The following is a 21,918-nucleotide window of genomic DNA, read 5'->3' on the forward strand; positions in this document are numbered from 1 at the left end:
CACTCGCTCTTTCACCCCCACTCGCTCTTTCACCCCCACTCGCTCTTTCACCCCCACTCGCTCTTTCACCCCCACTCGCTCTTTCACACCCACTCGCTCTTTCACACACTCTTTCACTCACTCTCACTCTTTCACACACTCTCACTCTTTCACACACTCTCACTCTTTCACACACTCTCACTCTTTCACACACTCTCACTCTTTCACACACTCTCACTCTTTCACACACTCTCACTCTTTCACACACTCTCACTCTTTCACACACTCTCACTCTTTCACACACTCTCACTCTTTCACACACTCTCACTCTTTCACACACTCTCACTCTTTCACACACTCTCACTCTTTCACACACTCTCACTCTTTCACACACTCACTCTTTCACACACTCACTCTTTCACACACTCACTCTTTCACACACTTTCACTCTTTCACACACTTTCACTCTTTCACACACTTTCACTCTTTCACACACTCTCACTTTTTCACACTCACTCTTTCACACACACTTTCACACACACTCTTTCACACTCGCTCTTTCACCCACACTCTTTCACGTCCACACTCTTTTGTGCCCACACTGTTTAACTAACACCCACACTCTGCTATTTCTAAATTTCATATTTTAATTACTTACAAAAACACACTCTCAACAATACACCATCTAAAAAATACAAAAACCATGATATAAATATTTTTCTTTATCTTACAGGTAGAAGAAACAAAAACTATCTTTATCGCAGGGAAAGAAACTAAACTGAAATCAATAACCGTTCACGATACAACAGACTCTATAAAAATAACACTTTGGAGAGATGCAGCAGACTTTGCAGTTAAAATTGGATCATACATTAAAATGACTCACCTAACTGTGCAGGAATTCAATAGCCAGAAGATATTAAATACAACGCGGAATACACAATTTCAAGTAAGTACAAGTACAAAACAATATTTATAACTCACTCTTCTAGTCAGTCTCTACCACTTACTCTATTAATCACTTTCTACTAGTCTACACACACTCTACTAATAACTCTATCTACTACTCACTATCTACAACTTAACTACTCATTCAAATACTCACTACTACAATACTAACTAATACTTAACTACTCTACTACTACTCCACTACTTACTACTTACTGTTTGCTACTAAGATTTTACTACTTGTACTTTACAAACACTTTACAACTCGCACTTTAATACTCACTCTTTACTACTCAATCTTTACTACTCGCAGATTCCAACTCAAACTTTAGAAGTCACACTTTCATACTCACACTTTACTGCTCACACTGTACTACTCACACTTTAATATTCCCTCTAAAACTCATTATACTACTCCCTCTAGTACTCTACTATGTACTTAACAAATCTCTAGTAATACTACTCACAATTTGAGTCAAACTCTACTACTTATTCTATTAAGTTTCTACTGCTCTCTACTCACACTCTATTAATAACTCAACTATCTGCTACTCACTATTTACAACTCTAAATTTATACTACTCGTTCTACTACTCCCTACTACTGTACTCACTATAACTCACTGCACTACTTACTGTTTACTACTCACTCTTTACTACACACTAATAAGTACTACAGCCCTAAAACTCGCAGTTTTACTACTCACTCTCTGAAGATCTCTACTACTCCCTCTACAACTTACAAAATTCCCAAACTCACTCTATTACTCTCTCTACTAATAACTCAACTCCTCTACTACGTGCTCTCTAATAACTCTACTATGCCCTCTCTAACAAAAAAACTATTAAACTACATCTATAAAATATATATACTTTTTAAAAAGGTTTTGTTAGGTCATATGTAAACAGTATATTTGGTAAAATATGTTTAGTCTCATCTATGCTATCTAAATCACCTTCTCTAGTTATTAACGTGTTTTAACTCTGCATATAACAATCATTTTTCCCTTTAGCTCAAAGAAGAAAAATATTTTTTAGGAAAATTTCTCAAGTAACACTTTTCTTTTTCCTTCACAGAAAATAGAACCACCAAAAGAAAAAATTACTATAACAATACATGGACTGGAAACTGCAAATCAAGAACTAAGTACTATAACAGTACAAATTGAAAATGCAGAACATTTGCAATCTGTTGAAATAAATAATTCAGTACTAATGGACTACTTAAAAATCCCAGCAGATATTGACGACTTTGCAGAAGCTCTCATTGAATACCTGCCAACAACAGTTAATGTCCTATTCCAAAATGGATACATCATTCAAATCCTTGAAGATTAAACAATTGTACACTACGCAACTTTCACAAAGAGAAATGTAAAATATATTTGCTTTAATAAAAGATTTAAAACTTAAACTTATTGTTTGTTACATATTTTCATTACTGTTTATAAACGACATGAATATATATTCCTCTACTTTTTTATATATATATATATATATATATATATATATATGACTGCTCTCATGCGTTGAGTACCTAGTATTCTCATTCACAAAATGTCAGACTTATTGCATTGCAAATGCAATACATCTACCTGTTGCCAGTTAAAAACAACACCTGTTTTACATTACCTAACCTCCAGTAAAGTGCTCAACAATTGTCTGATTTATTTTGCTTACAGCTACCTACCAATTGCTTTTTACAAATAAATATTTGCTACTTGCACTTTACTACTCACTCTCTTATACTCTCTACTACTCCCTCTAGTACTTAGTCTACCACTCTATAATACTCCCTACTCACTCTACTAATCACTTTCAACTACTTACTCTAAAAATCACTATCTGCTACTCTGTACTTACTCTACTAATAAATATCTACGATCTAATACTAACTAATTACAAAATTCATAATGCTAATACTCATGCTACTACTCTGCTACTATACTCACTACTGCTCACTCCACTACTCACGCTTTACTACTCAAATACTACTCACACTTTACTACTCACTCCATACTACTCACTTTATACTACTTGCTATTAACTACACTCTCAACTACTCCCTATAGTACTCTACAACTTACTCTACAACTGTAATACACAATACTCACTCTGCTAGTCATTCTATACTATTTACTCTATGAAACACTTCCTACTCACTACTTACAACTATACTACTCATTCTACTACTCGCTACCATACTCACTAACACTAATACTCACTATTTACTACTTGCTCATACTAACTCTTTACTACTTGCGTAACAAATGATACTTTACTATTCACACTTTACTCCACAGAATTTAAGAACACTTTACTACACATTTAAATATGATCACTATAATACTCTATACTACTCTCTTGTGTACTCTACTAAGTACTCCACAAACATTTAGTAAACCATACACACACTTCTCTACAATATAATAATCACTATTTACAACTCTTAACTTAATACTACTCACTCTAATGCTCCCTACTACAAAACTCACTAATACTCTCTAGTACTAACTCCACTTATCACTACTTACTCCTTACTACACATTCATCACTTACTACTCGCACTACACTATTCACAATACTCCATAATAAATATACTACTACACAACTCACTCATAATATCTACTACTCACTTTTTATTAAAAACTATTACTCTAGTACTAAATATAATTCTCTACAACACACTACTACTATGCTCTCTCTAAAAAAACTATACTATGCACTTTCTAACTAACTACTACTCACTAATACTTAATGAAAGATTCACTTTCTAATTCTCTACTCACACTAAACTAATCACTCTATACTATCAAACTAACTAGACTGTCTCTACGCTACTCACTACTACTACTTGTCTAATACTCTGCTACTCAACTCAAAAAAAACTATACTACTCACTCTATACTACTAACATGACAACTATTCAATACTCACAATTGCAACACATTAAGCTATTGTCATTATAAATAACAATGCCATTTACTCATCAGTTTTCAAACATATACAAAAAAAATTGTCATAAACAATGGCAATAGCTGTAAATTTTTGAAAGGCGAAACCGTTGCATTGTAAATGCTTGTTTTTGTTGCTCCTGAGCTGCTCACTGCAGCTTAAGACAATGATGTCACCTGACATGCCACTGTCCGGCCCAAAAACTCATGCTGCAGTTTTAATATCACTTGTGTGGCAAGTATTTGGTCAGAACGCCAGAACATTAGAAAACCAAGTCTTTGCAAAGGCAATATTTCTAAAGTGCTAACATATGCAGCAATAACAGGAGACTCACTGGAGGGAGCCAGCAGGACAAGAAGAGAGGATAAAAGCTGTAAAAGTAGTCCACCATTCAGTTCAATGCAAGCACTGAAGGGGAGGTGAAATGATGCAACCAAATAGCCAATAGGATTAAGTGACAGATGCTTGCCTCACTGGGCTGAGCTATGATTGACAAAGTCTCAAGCAAAAGGCTGCAAGAGGCTGGTCAAAGAAGGCCGTGATTGAAAGAGGTGAAACCAAAGTCCTCTACATGTATATTGTTAGCACAAGGTCTGATTGAGAGCTGGGCTGTGAAAACCCACATTAAACAACAAACTGTTTTTATACAGTTCCAGCTGCCACAACTCATGCATTTCCACAGCAGTATAAATAAGGTTAAAAGTACTAAGTGCCACCGGAACAGCGTCATTTTGGCTCCACCCTTTCACGTTTTTGAACATGCCATATATATGTACACATGGTCTCGTATATTTTTGTGACTTAATATCATTAACATAAAGTGATGTACTTGACCAGATATTGAAGGTGCATTCATTGTATAAACCTGACATTTACATGAGTGTGCATACTAATGTTTTCCTTATAATGTGGCCAAATAGCAGTTCTTATATATCTGTTTTTGTGTGATTTGAATAATGTTTGTAACTCATGTATAATCACGTCTTCATTTGAAACCTATTCTGCATTTATTTTATAGCGGTCTATGTATCCATAACCATACATTTAAATGTGTACAGAATTGCTAGACACATTAACTTGACCAAAGTCCTTAAGCATTTTAATTCTAATGATTAACCTTCAACATGAAAGTTTGTTTGGGTTGCAATGTTTACTTTTTTCTTGCAGGTGTGTTCATGTGTTCTCATTTTTTTGTTTGATCTGTTTATTAAAGATGTTTTGTTGTGTGAACATGAATACAGAGCAGTACATCATCAGTAAAAACACCTTACAGAGCCAATAGGTAATCAAAGTCAAGGTAATAAATCAACAACATAGCGGCATGGTTACATCAGTGAACATAAACAAGACCCGTAATAACTTTTAGCATATCCCATCGGCCACAGCATCTCCTCCCTTCGTCAAAAAGGCTGTACAATCATGTTATAATGCATCACAACTGCGACTATGCAACATGTAACAAATCACATAATGACGTTTCTTATGGCTTCATTCCGCCATATCACTAGAATCTGTGTGTAGATTCAAACATTTTTATGAGAACACCATACATGGGAAAAAACTATCGGGAAGAGGGGGGTGGGGGGGGGAGCAAGAGCCGCAGTACGGGAGGGAGGGAAACAAAGGTGCACGGCGTCATAAAACAAGGTCCTGTCGACTACCCTATGGGTGCACAATCAGACAGCGGGGAGAAATTATCATCCAGTGGAGGGGACAGAGGTCCCAGTCCACATATCAAGTCGCAATTCAGGACATGAGTCTACCCAGGCACACCTCACTAGCCATCATGAAAGGGAATATTCAATGGATCATCCAGCATCAACAACCCCTGAAGCGCACTCAGCATAGTATTCCATTAAGTGGAGATGGGGAATTTATGCAAACCCAACGTATCCTTCCATACTAGGGAGACCGCTTCAGCCTTCACCCAATTCAGCATGGAGAGGAGCCAAGCTTTTATCGGTGGGGACTCCTCCGACTGCCACCTGTGGTAAATCAATCACTTGGCCACAATAAAGCCCAGTTCAAGAAACCGGGTGGATGCTTTGTGTTTTTTGTTCTAAGGAAACAAACCAATGATGCACGTTTCCCACGTCCTCGGCAACTCCCTATCTGTGCAGGCGGCTAACGCCTCCATCACCCCCTCCCAATAAGTCTGCAGATCGGTGCAGGACCAGAGCATGCGTAAAATATCTGCATTCGCCATCTTGCAGCGTGGGCAGCACTCATCCGGTCTATAAAAGTATCGGTTTATTTTGTCCAGGGAAAGATTAGCCCTATGGACAATGTAAAATTGAATTAACCTGAAATGGGCTTTCTGGGGGCCTGCTTGGGGCTTTCCAGGACCATGGACCATTCCTTTTCCGAGTAGGGCCTCCCCCGATCTGCCTCCCCCTTTAGTCACAACAGCATTAAATCTGCTTGGGTATGTTCCCTGATCGAATCCGCGAAACACTTCACCAAGTGGCAGCCTGTGCCCAGGACATGCATGTACTGCACTAGGAGATGCGTCAGAGGTTCCTGCGTCACATCCCCCCACCAATGTCTCATCACGGCCGTCCAGAAGGCATGATTCAGAAATTGGCCAGGGGGCACACCATCTTCGTTCGTGAGATTGAGAAATGGCCGCAGAGCTCCTTCTCCGTATAAATCTCCTAGAGTGGTTACACCAGCCACCGCCCAGAAAGTAAGGTCTGTAACCAAACGCGTCCAGCACGGTCGGCTTACCTAATATGGGCACACTAGGCGCGTATGGTATGACACGTCTGGTAAGACGAAGTGCCCTGCAGAAAAACGTTGGCGCTATCGATACCAGTAAAGGGAGAGGTTCATCCAGTTTGTTACAGGGATGGAATACATAAAGGATCCCATCTAGAGAATACGGAGGGTCATGCTCTTCCAAGTCTGATAATGTGTAGTTGCTGCACCCATTTTGCCACCCATAGGATTTGTGTAACTGTGGAACGGAATCGTCCCCTACCTCCTTTGAGCGAAGGCATAGCATGAGCTCCCTGGTCTCTGAACCCGACCATACCGCGTCCCTGGCAACACGGACTCCTCCCATTTCCCCTCCCTTGCAGGAACCCATGGCAACAGACGAAAGACTGGAAGCACCTTGTTGTGACCCTGGAAATCCCTCCCTCGACACCGACCCGGAACCCGAAAAAGCCGACAGAAGCGAGAGAAGAGCGTTCAAGGCGGCGAATTCGTGGTAGGAGACAGCGTGCGGCGAACCTGAGGTGGAGAGCGGAGGTAGCGTGTTCGAAGGAGAAGTGAAGACCGGATGCGAAGACGAGGACATCTGGACCGAAGACTGGTGGAGTCCCCAGGAGGTGGCTGGAGAGCGGCCGCAACTCGTGGGAGAGTTGCGGCGGGGCATGTGAGTACCCTGTCTCCTGGCTCCCAGGTTGACTTGTATATTGGTGTACATAGAGTGTCCCCTCACTTTGTAGAGCACTATTTGCACTGTATATATTGTATAAACCACGTCACGAGCCCGGTAGTATAGAGAACCCACACCTACCCCTCACCACTTCCACCCTCTTCTTTCCCGCTCTTTTGTATTCCAATTCCTACCCTTACCGTCCCGTACCTCACGCTCGCTTCTCCCTCCACACCCCTGGTGTTGGTGACAGTACTCAGGCAGTCCTACATTCGAGGACTTATCGCCCTGTTATCTCTCTCTCCTTTCTATACCTCCGAGGACCACCGGAACATACCTGGAGAAGAGGGATCTACTCCAGAGACGTCCAGCCTGGCAGAGTCCTTCACGGATCTTCCCCTTCCCGACGTCTCGACGACTCCACTCCAAGGAACATTCCCTTCCTCCCAACCCTCATCTTCTTTACCTTCCAAACCCCTGACTTTGTGAAAAACAATAAACTCAGCTACGTCATAGCTCACTACATCCGGCCTTCACGCCTGTTATTCCGGTCCGCCCGAACCCCTAGCCCACAGACCCCAAGTAATAATGTTCCATGTTGGGCAGAGTCAGCCCCCCCCTTGAGCGAGGGAGGTATAACTTTGTCAATGCCACCCGGCACAGCGAGTTGTTCCAGATAAAATCATCAACAATCCTCTCCAGAAAGCGGAAGGAGGAAACGGGTGGGTAGAGCAATAAATTAGCAAAATAATAAAGGAGACAATTTTGATTAACTCCACCCAACCTATAACAGAAACGTTAAGCGTCTTCCAAAATCCAATTTGAGACTTGAGCGCTGTAACCACCCTTGTGATTTTGCCATCCATAAGGTCTTGAGTGTTATGGTGGGTATGGACACCCAAACATCTGAACGCCACTGGTTGCCATTACACTACCATCCTGTCCACTCTCCGTAGTAGGATTAAAATAATATAGACAAGATTTGCCCCGTGCACCCCTAGACCAGACAATGATGCAAAAGATTTCAATGTGGCGGGGATGACTTGCGGGATCTCCCCGACATCCTGTACGTACAACAAAATGTTGTCTGCATACAGAGAAGTGGCATGTATGCCAACCTCAAGAATTATCCCCCATTCCGGTGCCGAGGTGCCGAAGTGCCATCGTTAAAAGGTTCAAACACCAGGCCGAAGATCAATGGAGAGAGGGGACACCCCTGGCAAGTCCCCGTCCTATCAGAATAAGCTCGGAAAAGGGAGACCCCAACCGTAACCGAACCGTGGGAGCCCCGTACAATAGCCCGATAAGGCTTGAAATGTAGGGTCCAAATCCGTATTGGTGGAGCACAGCAAACATGAAGGCCTTCTCCAGGTCTAGCACAACACAACCGGCTGTCGGCCAATCCGTGGTAGCACAGCTCATCACCCTGAACAGACGCCGTATGTTAAGCGATGTGCTGCGTGCCGGCACAAACCCATTCTGGTCTTGGTGAACCAGTTGGGGGATCAGCGTCACCAGTCTATTAGCTAGGATGCCCGCCAAAACCGTATAGTCCCCATTTAAGAGCACCTGTGTTCATGTGTTCTCACAGTGAGCGAAAAACACATTGTGTATAAGAAATAGTGAGGTCCAGGAGGAGTACTTTTGGCAAGGATGATAGGCGTTAACGAAAAAAGGGAGGAATGCTGTTCGTGATGTATCTGGAGGTGGGAGAAATCCAAGCACGTTCTGATATGCAGATCAGACTAGGGGAGTTTTGATTGCAACTGTCAAGTTTTACCGTGATAAAGGGGAAAGTATTGAGACACATGATGTGGGATTCTTGAATGTTATGTGTAGCTTTATTTGGTGGTCACAGTTTAGCTTTAGTCAGATTCCTTTTGAACTTCGAGGGGTACAGACCTCTTGCTATAATGACGTTGTGTGCTTTAAGCTATGCAATACCCCTGATTTGGAGAACGTCTACAGAAGTTTATACAATGCTGACACCTTTCAGCTTCATTGGGTCTAATTAGGTTTTCTCTTTGATATGATTTAGTTTAGGGTTAGATAAATAACTTAGATTTCCTCATGTATATGAATCGAAACCCATATACTGAGCAACAGATTCTGTTTCTCATTTTCTGTATTGCCATTCCCAAATTTCTTATATGCTTCATGTTACTAAGACTTAATTTGGTTAGTCAATTTGGTCTGCCTGTAGTGAATCTGTATTTTTACAACATATTCTAGAGCTAGGTGTATATCAGCTCGGCTTTGAATTTGTAGCAAATCTATACTAACTCCATCTACCACTTTTGGGTTTTCACTGCGTAGTCAAATGGGCTGGACTGTAATTTAAGTTTGTGCATGATACTAACCCCCACCCCCGCCCCCCCTATACCTCAGGCACCTAAAAAGATTAATTGCAGGTAAATTTGGATGCATGGCTCAGTGCTTGGGGACCACCATTCTCCATCACCTAACAAGCGTAAGGAGACTGCAAGGTTTAATTGTCCCTGTCGGAATTCAAACCTGAGACTTTTGTAGAGCGCGCATCAGACCTCAAAGCCCCTTTTGACATCATTTTAACAGTTCACATTAAAAGCATGAGAGTTGCTCGCTGAACATTGATAGCTTTTAAACCATCCTGCAGGCTTTCATATTATATCCTGATTTTGAACTGTGAAAAATATACCTGCAGCTAGGCGACCGATTCACAGAGCCATTTGCACAAGTAATTCTGACTTTCATACATAAATGACTCCACCTACGATGCAAGGAGTTCACATAATGGGGCTGATACACTTATTTTTAACAGGTGAAATTTTACCCAACAATGGCATAATAATGCTTATGGGTTATTGAAACTCAAAGGATGGTCTGTGGTTGCTCTAGGTAGGGACTTTCCTAGAGACTCAGGGAACACTAGAAATTGTGGGGGTATTCTCAAACTCCTCTCCAACACCGTTTCACCCTGTAAATCTCAGACCATTACCAGGGTGGGAACAGAACACTTCCAAACTTGGTGAGGATTTAGGCAATAGGAAAAATAGTGTTCTTTTGGAGAAAGAAAAGACAATGCCATTTCCCCATGCAGAAAAGACAATGTATATAATTGTCCATGCAGAAATGCCTCTGCACTGGCAGGAACATGAAAATGAGATGACAAACATTTTCCATGAATCAACATGGATACCTGCAAATGTTGATGTGGAGTAATTCTGGAATACTTTGTGATATGTAACAAAGTCATAAATCTATATCCATGAGGGGTAGTAGTAAATCTACGGGTATCGACGTATTACTTTCTTTGTAAATTGGGACCAATGCACTGCAGGATGAGAGTGTTGGTGCCCAAAAGGTAACTCCTGGTACCTGCTCCTTTGCACCTATGTGGAAGTATTTTGCAAATAAGATTTCAGGCACATTGTTCAGGATGAGCTGATCTGCATTCTTCACAGTTATCATAGCAGCTATTAGGCATATCACAGGGCATTTTACCGTGGGTAATGTTTCAAGCTGCTTGAAGAGAGTTTTCAGTGCAAGTTGCAAACTAAGCACAGAGTGAAAAAACTTGCGGAAACAAATAAAACTGTTTAAAAAATCTATTTTAAAATGAAACTACTGCTCACAGTATGTCTCCCATGTCTGAGAAACCCGAATGCAGGTTTACAGCTTAGAAAGAATACCTATATTTTCCTCAGAAATCCTAAAATGACCCACAAGAGCTCCCCAATTCTTTGAGGGAGCAAAGAAAACAGAATTAAAATGCTGAGGCACGCTGACCTCTCAGTGTGATCTTTTAACCAGCAGTTTAAATGCCCCTGTGTCATCTGCACGTCTGTCACTATATTAAATATCACAAGTGTTCTAAAAAAAGATTGGAATGTAAATGATAACAATAATTAAGGCTCACAAATTTTGCAGGAAGAGTATGAATTCCAATCCTTCCCTTGTACCAGTGTGTTCAGAAGGTAATTATATGTCAAGTCAACTGCCCTGAGGTGTTGGGACAATTGGGAAACTTCATCCCATCACTAATTTACACAACTTGACAGACATGATTATTCCAATTACAGAACAGATTGAACAAAAAATTGCTACCATGCTCTTCCAAAACATACTGCTGCTTTGTGTTGATCTTACCTGAAGCAATGACTGTGCTGGCCCACAGAGTGTTCTCAATACTTAAGCTTTCGTTTATAGGGGGATCACTGTCCTCCTGAAAAAGAAAAAAAAGCGTCATAAAATCCTAAATGATGTAGGTGCTTTTGAGAAGTCAAATTTGCTTTCCTAATTAAGTGAACGCTCACAGCCTAATCCTTTTTTACTGACAATGAAAATACTCTGCCGCAAATAAAAAAAAACATCAATATTAATTTTTAAGGAAGGAGAAACGTAATCTTCTAGACGAAAAATGAATTATGATCTGTATTAGTTTAAAATAATCTATTTAATAGATCTAGCCAGGAGATTTTGTGGCAAGAAAAACAGATTGCCAGCAGCACATTACAAATAAAAACTGCAAATAATAAACACAGTGTGTCCGTTTTCATCGGCGTTTTAACAGAAGATGGTGCAATTTAATATTCACACATGGGGCTCTCCATTTTCAAGTGAACCACTACTGAACATGAACATAATTTTTTTCCCACGGTTTATCAACATACCTTTTGAAAATATATCACTATAATATAACTGAATGAAGTAGTATTCTACAAATACATATTCCTTCAAAACAATGATTGGCAAAGCCAATAGGTTGTGCGTTTGGAACATATTGGCTTTACAAATGTTTTTAAACCACGCTGCACATCCCCTGATGCTAAGCAGCATGACTATACTTTTAAAAACAAACAAGAAATTCTTGGATGCAATCGCCCATATCATTTTGGCGGTGCACGCACCACATATGCGCAAGCCTTCAAAAGGACCTGACGCTTTTTATTTTTTTTAGATACCAGGTAACTAAAAAGAATATAATATGTGCAAAGCATCATTTTTAGGTTTTGCCTAGCCAATGCGTACGAAGTACGCATGCGCTAGCAAAATCTTATGTTTTTCTCTGTGGGGTCGGGTATCCGCCCCCTCCTCCCATTGGCTAGCTCCATAAATGGAGGCTAGCCATTGGGAGAAGGCTCTGTCCGTCAATCTCGGACCAGATTCGGGGGCGTTCCCGAGATTTTTTCCATGGGCGTTCCCTCTCGCGTTCCCTCTCCGTAGTCATGCGGCGGTGGGCGGGGTTATTTTTTTGTTTTCCTCAAGTCATGTTTTTGTCATTGCACCGAAGATGGCGCCGGGGCCCGTCGACTTCTCGTTGCTCCAAGAAGTCCAGGTGAGTGCTCTGCCTTTTGATTACCCTTTCCCGCCCCCCCTCTCCCCGTGTGTCCGTTCCCGAGTGCTCTGCCTTTTGATTACCCTTTCCCGCCCCCCCTCCCGTTGTCCGTGCCTTGCTTTGTTTTCATTGTCGCCGTTCCTGCCCCCCCCTGGTCTGCCCATGTGAAATGGGGGAGCGACGGCTGTCCCTCATCCCACCACGGAGCACAGTGACCGATGTAACAACAAGACGTGTTTGTTTATATAGTTCTCCAAAGCTGCTGCTTTGACACCTGAGACACAGTGGTCTCGGTATTAACAGCGTGTAGGAAAGTTATTTATAGCAGAAACAAAGCGTAGATTTTAGAGGAGCTTTCAGAAAAGGGACAGTACAAATAATACATTTCATCCCCCCCAAAAAGAAATTGAAAGTATACACCCTGCCTTCAGGTGCCTCAGCACAATTTCGTCATGTCTGAAAGTGTATTGCTTTACTTTTGTTTTAGAATATCGAGTGTGCACCTTTTTATGTGTAGCCCCGCCCCCTTGTTTACATATTACACTGCGGGGCCGCGCTGACGCTCTGCACATCTCCTTTGGCTCCGGGCGCCGTTCTGTCATGCAGCCGGCGTTTCTCCGCGCGCCCTCGTCCAGGGAGGGGGCCTGTGGCCAGGGCCTCTCACAGAGGCAAAGTATATGTTTATGTCATTCTGCTAACGACGGGATCAGGGAGATTAGCTGGTGTGAATGCTTTGTCCGGGCCCATTGTCCTAGAGTTTCACAACATGTGCACCGTGCATATGTCTATTGCAAATGTTTGCTTAAAAACTGCAGGTTTGCCAAGAGCAGACTTACTGGATTTGCCAATGTTTGCCTTCGTCTTGATGTCTCCATGAACATTTTGTTGTTTTGTCGAATGTCGCAAGTGCTTGTTTTCTATGGTGACAACACGTGGAATCCGTTGTTTAAAATAAGAAATCTGCAGTTTTCTGCTGTAAATATTTAAAACATCTTTTGGTACACAAACAACGTGCAGACCTTCCAGGCTGTGTCATGGATGTATACGTATTTTCCTTTATGAGTAAATTGGGTTTCTTTGCTGCCTTCCCGTCACAGGATTATGACACAGGCCCCAACTGTGGAAATACTGACCTGAAAGGCTCTTCTCTCGGGCCTGCCACTGGTTCCCAGCTTGTCCCGAGATAGAATGATGTGTCATATCTGCAGCGTTCTGTTCCATCCCTATCTGGAATGTGAAGTGACCTTTCTCGGAGCTGCCGGTCTGCCAGCATAGCATGCCTTTGTTGCAGATAAACCACGAACACGGTCTGCTTGGCCATCCTTGCAGCCTGCAAGCTGAGAAGCTGCACAAAGGCTCTGCGTTGTTTACACCTGCCAGCTGCACGGCCTTTCATTCTTCTAGAAAGAACATGTTGGTATTTTCTCCCTCTACGTTTGAGCAGGCTCGTCCCACCTGAGCCTGCCTCGATGGATCGTTTGGCGTGGAGAGAAGGAAGAGCCCCAGGTGGACTTGTAGACGTGGTTTATCCTCTGCTTCAGTAAGCCCTCTAATTAAAGCACACATTTGGCCCCGAGCTAGTGAATATTGCAGACTGCTGTGGTGATGGGTCGGCCAAGGCGCCGGGCTCAGCGATCAGGTAAGCAGCATTTTGTTTATATTTGTCTTTTCCCTTTCTCATGTCCTTTTTCCGTTCCTTTGTCATGTCCTTTTTCCGTCTTTTCCCGTTCCCACCCCCCCTCCCGCTGTCCGTGAGGCATACGGGCTCCTCCAGGGTTTGTTTAGACTGCGGCCTCGCCTACCATGCCAGCTCCCGCTATCAGCCGCACCATATGTGTGTAGTGCTATCCAATGCACTTTTTACGTTTTCCTAAATAGAGGGATTTCAAACCGCGTTCTTCATTTGTTGGTTTGTTGAGGTGTTATTCGCATTTTGCTTAGAGCGGTGTGTTGAGGTGGTGAAGGGTCGAGATGGGGGTGAATGGGCCGTTTGTAGTTTCAGTTGCTCGCAAGGACCAACCTCCCATCCCTTTCCGTGATGCTAATGAAATGGATCGGAATGCTGGATGAGGTGTAAGTGTGGGTGGTGTCTGTTTCTCATTGGCTGCCAGATGTATTGTGGCTCCGCGTGATTGGCTTTTAAAAGGTACCGAGTTAGGTTTTGATGCACATAGTATGTACAAAGGAGCACGGAACTTATTTTGTCGTCATTGCCTATAAACTGAAAAGCAGCAGGATTCATTGGTTAACACAAACGTTCATTTTCTATAATTTAAGGCCAGTTATTGAAGCGGTCACACGTGGACAGCGATGCTTCATTTGTCCATGGCCTGCGTTAGATGCTGCCACATTGAAGTGCCATGTGGTTCCCTGGGCCTCGTGTTTTCTGACAGTCTGCCCTCCGTTACAATCATCCCCCCTCTACTGCATATACTAGTGAATACAGTCATCTCTATATAAAGAAAAAATTAGTTCTATTTAGAGGGGTCGGAGTCGGACACAGTGGGTGGATGGATGCATGATGGATGGATGTATGCATGATGCATGGATGTATGGGTGGATGCATGGGTGGATGCATGGATGGGTTGTTGGTTGGATGAGTTGGTGGATTGCATAAATTGTTGAGGGATTGGCTGTATATATGCATCTATCCATCCACCCATCCATGCATCTATCCATACACCCATCCATACACCCATTCATGCATGCACCCATCCATGCATCCACCAACTCATCCATGCAAGCATTACAACAAGAGCCCGCAGCTCTCCTTCGTCTCTCCTCGCCCCCTTCCCTGAGCCCGCAGCTCTCCTTCGTCCCCCTTCCCTGTGCCCTGCCCTGCTATTGTAAATGACAATGCCATTTATTTATGTTAAAAAAAACATAAATAAAAAAAATGTCAAGAGCAATGCCAATAGCTCTAACTTTAACAAAGGCAAAACCATTGCATTGTAAATGCTTGTTTTTTTAAAGCGGGCAAAAGCAACATGGGGATGGGAGGAGGACACCAACGCAACTCAGATACGTACACACAATGGGTGAGGTTGTGGGGATGTGGGAGCAATACAGGCAGGGAGAGGCTGAGTAAAAGCAACAAGCATTTGCAATGCATAAGGTCTCGCAGTAGGAAAGTTTGAGCTATTGGTATTGTAAATGACACATTTCTTATATATGTGTTGGTTTTGAAAATAGCAAAAATAATAGCTTTGTCATTTACAATGCCAATAGTTATAACTTGTGACACCTATAGCATTTGTAATGCAATATGTGTTGTATTCACGTGACTTAGATGTATTGATATTACAAACAACAATGGCTTTGAATTTTTTTAATAATTAATACTTAAATACAAGTTATTGTAATTTATAATGGCAATAGCTTAAACTTTTGTAAATAACTTTTGTGAAGAATATGTTCAGTGCATTTTATTGTGACGAAAATCCAAGAACAGAAGTGAAATACTAACCTCTTTTTGTGACATTTGTAATAAAGCTTCAAACATTGAGAGATCATATTTGACCCAGTTGTTGTTGAATGGTTGCACAGATTGATGCTGTGGTGGCGCTGAGTGATGTTGTGGTGGCGACTAGTGATGCTGGGGCATTCAATGATCCTGTGGTAGCGCATAGTGATGTTGTTGTGCCCCTTAGTGATGTTGTGGTGGTGCTGAGTGATGCTGTGGTGATGCGATAGATAGAGTGAGTGGGATAGATAGATAGTGAGTGGGATAGATAGATAGAGTGAGGGCGATAGATAGATAGAGGGAGGGCGATATATAGGAGTGAGGGCGATAGATAGCTAGACAGATAGATAGAGTGATGGCAATCAGTATCTAAATAAATAGATAGAATGAGGGCGATAGATAGATAGATAGATAGATAGATAGATAGATAGAGTGAGGGCGATAGGTAGATAGAGTGAGGGCGATAGATAGATAGAGTGAGGGCGATAGATAGATAGCGTGAGGGCGATAGATAGATAGCGTGAGGGCAATAGATAGAGTGAGGCCGATAGATAGAGTGAGGCCGATAGATAGAGTGAGGCCGATAGATAGAGTGAGGCCGATAGATAGAGTGAGGCCGATAGATAGAGTGAGTCCGATAGATTGATAGATAGAGTGAGGGGCGATAGATAGATAGATAGATAGAGGGAGATAGATAGAGGGAGATAGATAGAGGGAGATAGATAGAGGGAGATAGATAGAGTGAGGGCGATAGATAGAGTGAGGGCGATAGATAGAGTGAGGGCGATAGATTGATAGATTGATAGAGTGAGGGCGATTAGATAGAGTGAGGGCGATAGATTGATAGATTGATAGAGTGAGGGCGATTAGATAGATAGAGTGAGGGCGATAGATAGAGTGAGGGGCGATAGATAGATAGATAGATAGATAGATAGATAGATAGATAGATAGATGGCGATAGATAGAGTGAGGGCGATAGATAGAGTGAGGGCGATAGATAGAGTGAGGGCGATAGATTGAAAGATTGATAGAGTGAGGGCGATTAGATAGATAGAGTGAGGGCGATAGATAGAGTGAGGGGCGATAGATAGATAGATAGATAGATAGATAGATAGATAGATAGATAGATAGATAGATAGATGGCGATAGATAGAGTGAGGGCGATAGATAGAGTGAGGGCGATAGATAGAGTGAGGGCGATAGATAGATAGACAGATAGAGTGAGGGCGATTAGATAGATAGAGTGAGGGCGATAGATAGAGTGAGGGGCGATAGATAGATAGATAGATAGATAGATAGATAGATAGATAGATAGATAGATAGATAGATAGATAGATGGCGATAGATAGAGTGAGGGCGATAGATAGAGTGAGGGCGATAGATAGAGTGAGGGCGATAGATAGAGTGAGGGCGATAGATAGAGTGAGGGCGATAGATAGAGTGAGGGCGATTAGATAGATAGAGTGAGGCCGATAGATAGAGTGAGGGCGATAGATAGATAGACAGATAGAGTGAGGGCGATAAATAGAGTGAGGGGCGATAGATAGATAGATAGATAGATAGATAGATAGATAGATAGATAGATAGATAGATAGATAGATAGATAGAGGGAGATAGATAGAGTGAGGGCGATAGATAGAGTGAGGGCGATAGATAGAGTGAGGGCGATTAGATAGATAGAGTGAGGCCGATAGATAGAGTGAGGCCGATAGATAGAGTGAGGGCGATAGATAGAGTGAGGGCGATAGATAGAGTGAGGGCGATAGATAGAGTGAGGGCGATAGATAGAGTGAGGCCGATAGATAGAGTGAGGCCGATAGATAGAGTGAGGCCGATAGATAGAGTGAGGGCGATAGATAGAGTGAGGCCGATAGATTGATAGATTGATAGATAGATAGATAGAGTGAGGGCGATAGATAGATAGAGTGAGGGCGATAGATAGATAGAGTGAGGGCGATAGATAGATAGAGTGAGGGCGATAGATAGATAGAGTGAGGGCGATAGATAGATAGAGTGAGGGCGATAGATAGATAGAGTGAGGGCGATAGATAGATAGAGTGAGGGCGATAGATAGAGTGAGGGCGATAGATAGATAGAGTGAGGGCGATAGATAGATAGAGTGAGGGCGATAGATAGATAGAGTGAGGGCGATAGATAGATAGAGTGAGGGTGTTAGATAGAGTGAGGGTGTTAGATAGATCTGTAGATAGAGTGAGGCCGATAGATAGAGTGAGGCCGATAGATAGAGTGAGGCCGATAGATAGAGTGAGGGCGATAGATAGAGTGAGGGCGATAGATAGAGTGAGGGCGATAGATAGAGTGAGGGCGATAGATAGAGTGAGGGCGATAGATAGAGTGAGGGCGATTAGATAGATAGAGTGAGGCCGATAGATAGAGTGAGGGCGATAGATAGATAGAGTGAGGGCGATAGATAGATAGAGTGAGGGCGATAGATAGATAGAGTGAGGGCGATAGATAGATAGAGTGAGGGCGATAGATAGATAGAGTGAGGGTGTTAGATAGATCTGTAGATAGAGTGAGGCCGATAGATAGAGTGAGGCCGATAGATAGAGTGAGGCCGATAGATAGAGTGAGGGCGATAGATAGAGTGAGGGCGATAGATAGAGTGAGGGCGATAGATAGAGTGAGGGCGATAGATAGATAGAGTGAGGGCGATAGATAGATAGAGTGAGGGCGATAGATAGATAGAGTGAGGGCGATAGATAGATAGAGTGAGGGCGATAGATAGAATGAGGGCGATAGATAGAGTGAGGGCGATAGATAGATAGAGTGAGGGCGATAGATAGATAGAGTGAGGGCGATAGATAGATAGAGTGAGGGCGATAGATAGATAGAGTGAGGGCGATAGATAGATAGAGTGAGGGTGTTAGATAGAGTGAGGGTGTTAGATAGATCTGTAGATAGAGTGAGGCCGATAGATAGAGTGAGGCCGATAGATAGAGTGAGGGCGATAGATAGAGTGAGGGCGATAGATAGAGTGAGGGCGATAGATAGAGTGAGGGCGATAGATAGAGTGAGGGCGATTAGATAGATAGAGTGAGGCCGATAGATAGAGTGAGGGCGATAGATAGATAGACAGATAGAGTGAGGGCGATAGATAGATAGTTGTGTGTGGTTGTGTGTGTGTGTGGTGTGTGTTATGCTTTGTTTTGCTATGTTTTGTTGTGTTTGGTATGCTATGCTATGCTATGTTTTGCTAGGCTATGATATGTTTTGTTATGCTATGTTTTGTTTTGTTTTGTTATGATATGTTTTGTTTTGTTATGCTATGTTTTGTTGTGTTTTGTTTTGTTATGCTATGTTTTGCTATGTTTTGTTGTGTTTGGCTAGGCTATGCTATGCTTGGTTAGGTTATGCTCTATGCTTGGTTAGGTTATGCTCTATGCTTGGTTAGGTTATGCTCTATGCTTGATTAGGTTAGGTTATGCGCTATGCTTGGTTAGGTTATGCTCTATGCTTGGTTAGGTTATGCTCTATGCTTGGTTAGGTTATGCTCTATGCTTGATTAGGTTAGGTTATGCTCTATGCTTGATTAGGTTAGGTTATGCTCTATGCTTGATTAGGTTAGGTTATGCGCTATGCTTGGTTAGGTTATGCGCTATGCTTGGTTAGGTTATGCGCTATGCTTGGTTAGGTTATGCGCTATGCTTGGTTAGGTTATGCGCTATGCTTGGTTAGGTTATGCGCTATGCTTGGTTAGGTTATGCGCTATGCTTGGTTAGGTTATGCGCTATGTTATGCGCTATGTTATGCGCTATGTTATGCGCTATGTTATGCGCTATGCTATGCGCTATGCTATGCGCTATGTTGCGCTATGTTATGCGCTATGTTATGCGCTATGTTGCGCTATGTTATGCGCTATGTTATGCGCTATGTTATGCGCTATGTTATGCGCTATGTTATGCGCTATGTTATGCGCTATGTTATGCGTTATGTTATGCGCTGTGTTATGCGCTATGTTATGCGCTATGCTATGCGCTGCGCTATGCGCTATGTTATGCGCTATGCGCTATGTTATGCGCTATGCGCTATGTTATGCGCTATGTTATGCGCTATGCGCTATGTTATGCGCTATGCTATGCGCTATGTTGCGCTATGCGCTATGTTGCGCTATGCTATGCGCTATGTTGCGCTATGCTATGCGCTATGTTGCGCTATGCTATGCTATGCGCTATGTTATGCGCTATGTTATGCGCTATGTTATGCGCTATGCGCTATGTTATGCGCTATGCTATGCGCTATGTTATGCGCTATGCGCTATGTTATGCGCTATGCTATGCGCTATGTTATGCGCTATGCGCTATGTTATGCGCTATGCTATGCGCTATGTTATGCGCTATGCGCTATGTTATGCGCTATGCGCTATGTTATGCGCTATGTTATGCGCTATGCGCTATGTTATGCGCTATGCGCTATGTTATGCGCTATGCGCTATGTTATGCGCTATGTTATGCGCTATGTTATGCGCTGTTATGCGCTATGCGCTATGTTATGCGCTATGTTATGCGCTGTTATGCGCTATGCGCTATGTTATGCGCTATGTTATACGCTATGTGCTATGTTATGCGCTATGCGCTATGTTATGCGCTATGTTATGTGCTATGTTATGCGCTATGTTATGCGCTATGCGCTATGTTATGCGCTATGTTATGCGCTATGTTATGCGCTATGTTATGCGCTATGCGCTATGTTATGCGCTATGCTATGCGCTATGCTATGCGCTATGCTATGCGCTATGCTATGCGCTATGCTATGCGCTATGCTATGCGCTATGTTATGCGCTATGTTATGCGCTATGTTATGCGCTATGTTATGCGCTATGTTATGCGCTATGCTATGCGCTACGCTATGCGCTATGCGCTATGTTATGCGCTATGTTATGCACTATGCGCTATGTTATGCGCTATGCTATGCGCTATGTTGCGCTATGCGCTATGTTGCGCTATGCTATGCCCTATGTTGAGCTATGCTATGCGCTATGTTGCGCTATGCTATGCGCTATGTTGAGCTATGCTATGCGCTATGTTATGCGCTATGTTATGCGCTATGTTATGCGCTATGTCATGCGCTATGCGCTATGTTATGCGCTATGCTATGCGCTATGTTATGCGCTATGCGCTATGTTATGCGCTACGCTATGCGCTATGTTATGCGCTATGCGCTATGTTATGCGCTATGTTATGCGCTATGTTATGCGCTATGTTATGCGCTATGTTATGCGCTATGTTGCGCGCTATGTTATGCGCTGTTGCGCTATGTTATGCGCTAATTATATGCGCTATGTTGCGCTATGTTATGCGCTATGTTATGCGCTATGTTATGCTCTATGTTTTGCTATCCTATGCTTTGCTGTGTTTTGCTATCCTACGCTTTGCTGTGTTTTGCTATCCTATGCTTTGCTGTGTTTTGTTATCCCATGCTTTGCTGTGTTTTGCTATCCTATGCTTTGCTGTGTTTTGCTATCCTATGCTTTGCTGTGTTTTGCTATCCTATGCTTTGCTGTGTTTTGCTATCCTATGCTTTGCTGTGTTTTGCTATCCTATGCTTTGCTGTGTTATGCTTTGCTGTGTTTTGTTATGCTATGTTTTGTTGTTTTACTATGATATGCTATGTTTTGCTATGCTATGTTTTGTTTTGCTATCCTATGCTTTGTTTTGTTTTGCTATGTTTTGTTATGTTCTGCTGTTTTGTTCTGCTGTTTTGTTGTGTTATGTTATGCTAGTCTATGTTTTGCTATGCTATGCTATTCTATGTTTTGCTATGCTATGTTTTGTTTTAAGTTATGTTATGCTATCCTATGCTTTGTTTTGCTATGTTTTGTTATGTTCTGCTGTTTTGTTGTGTTATGTTATGC

At 42.4% G+C, this 21,918-nt stretch overlaps 1 protein-coding gene across 1 annotated transcript in view; it reads right to left on the reverse strand.

Moving 5' to 3' along the window:
- ATP9A (ATPase phospholipid transporting 9A) overlaps positions 1–21,918 on the reverse strand; it is a 510,313-nt gene that overhangs the window by 331,950 nt on the left and 156,445 nt on the right. Inside the window, exon 9 of the mRNA XM_078652049.1 lies at positions 11,392–11,467. Coding sequence (XP_078508175.1) covers positions 11,392–11,467 — 76 coding nt within the window. The remainder of the gene's footprint in view (positions 1–11,391; positions 11,468–21,918) is intronic.

Source organism: Lissotriton helveticus, chromosome 7, assembly GCF_964261635.1.
Source record: "Lissotriton helveticus chromosome 7, aLisHel1.1, whole genome shotgun sequence".
Lineage (NCBI taxonomy): Eukaryota > Metazoa > Chordata > Amphibia > Caudata > Salamandridae > Lissotriton > Lissotriton helveticus.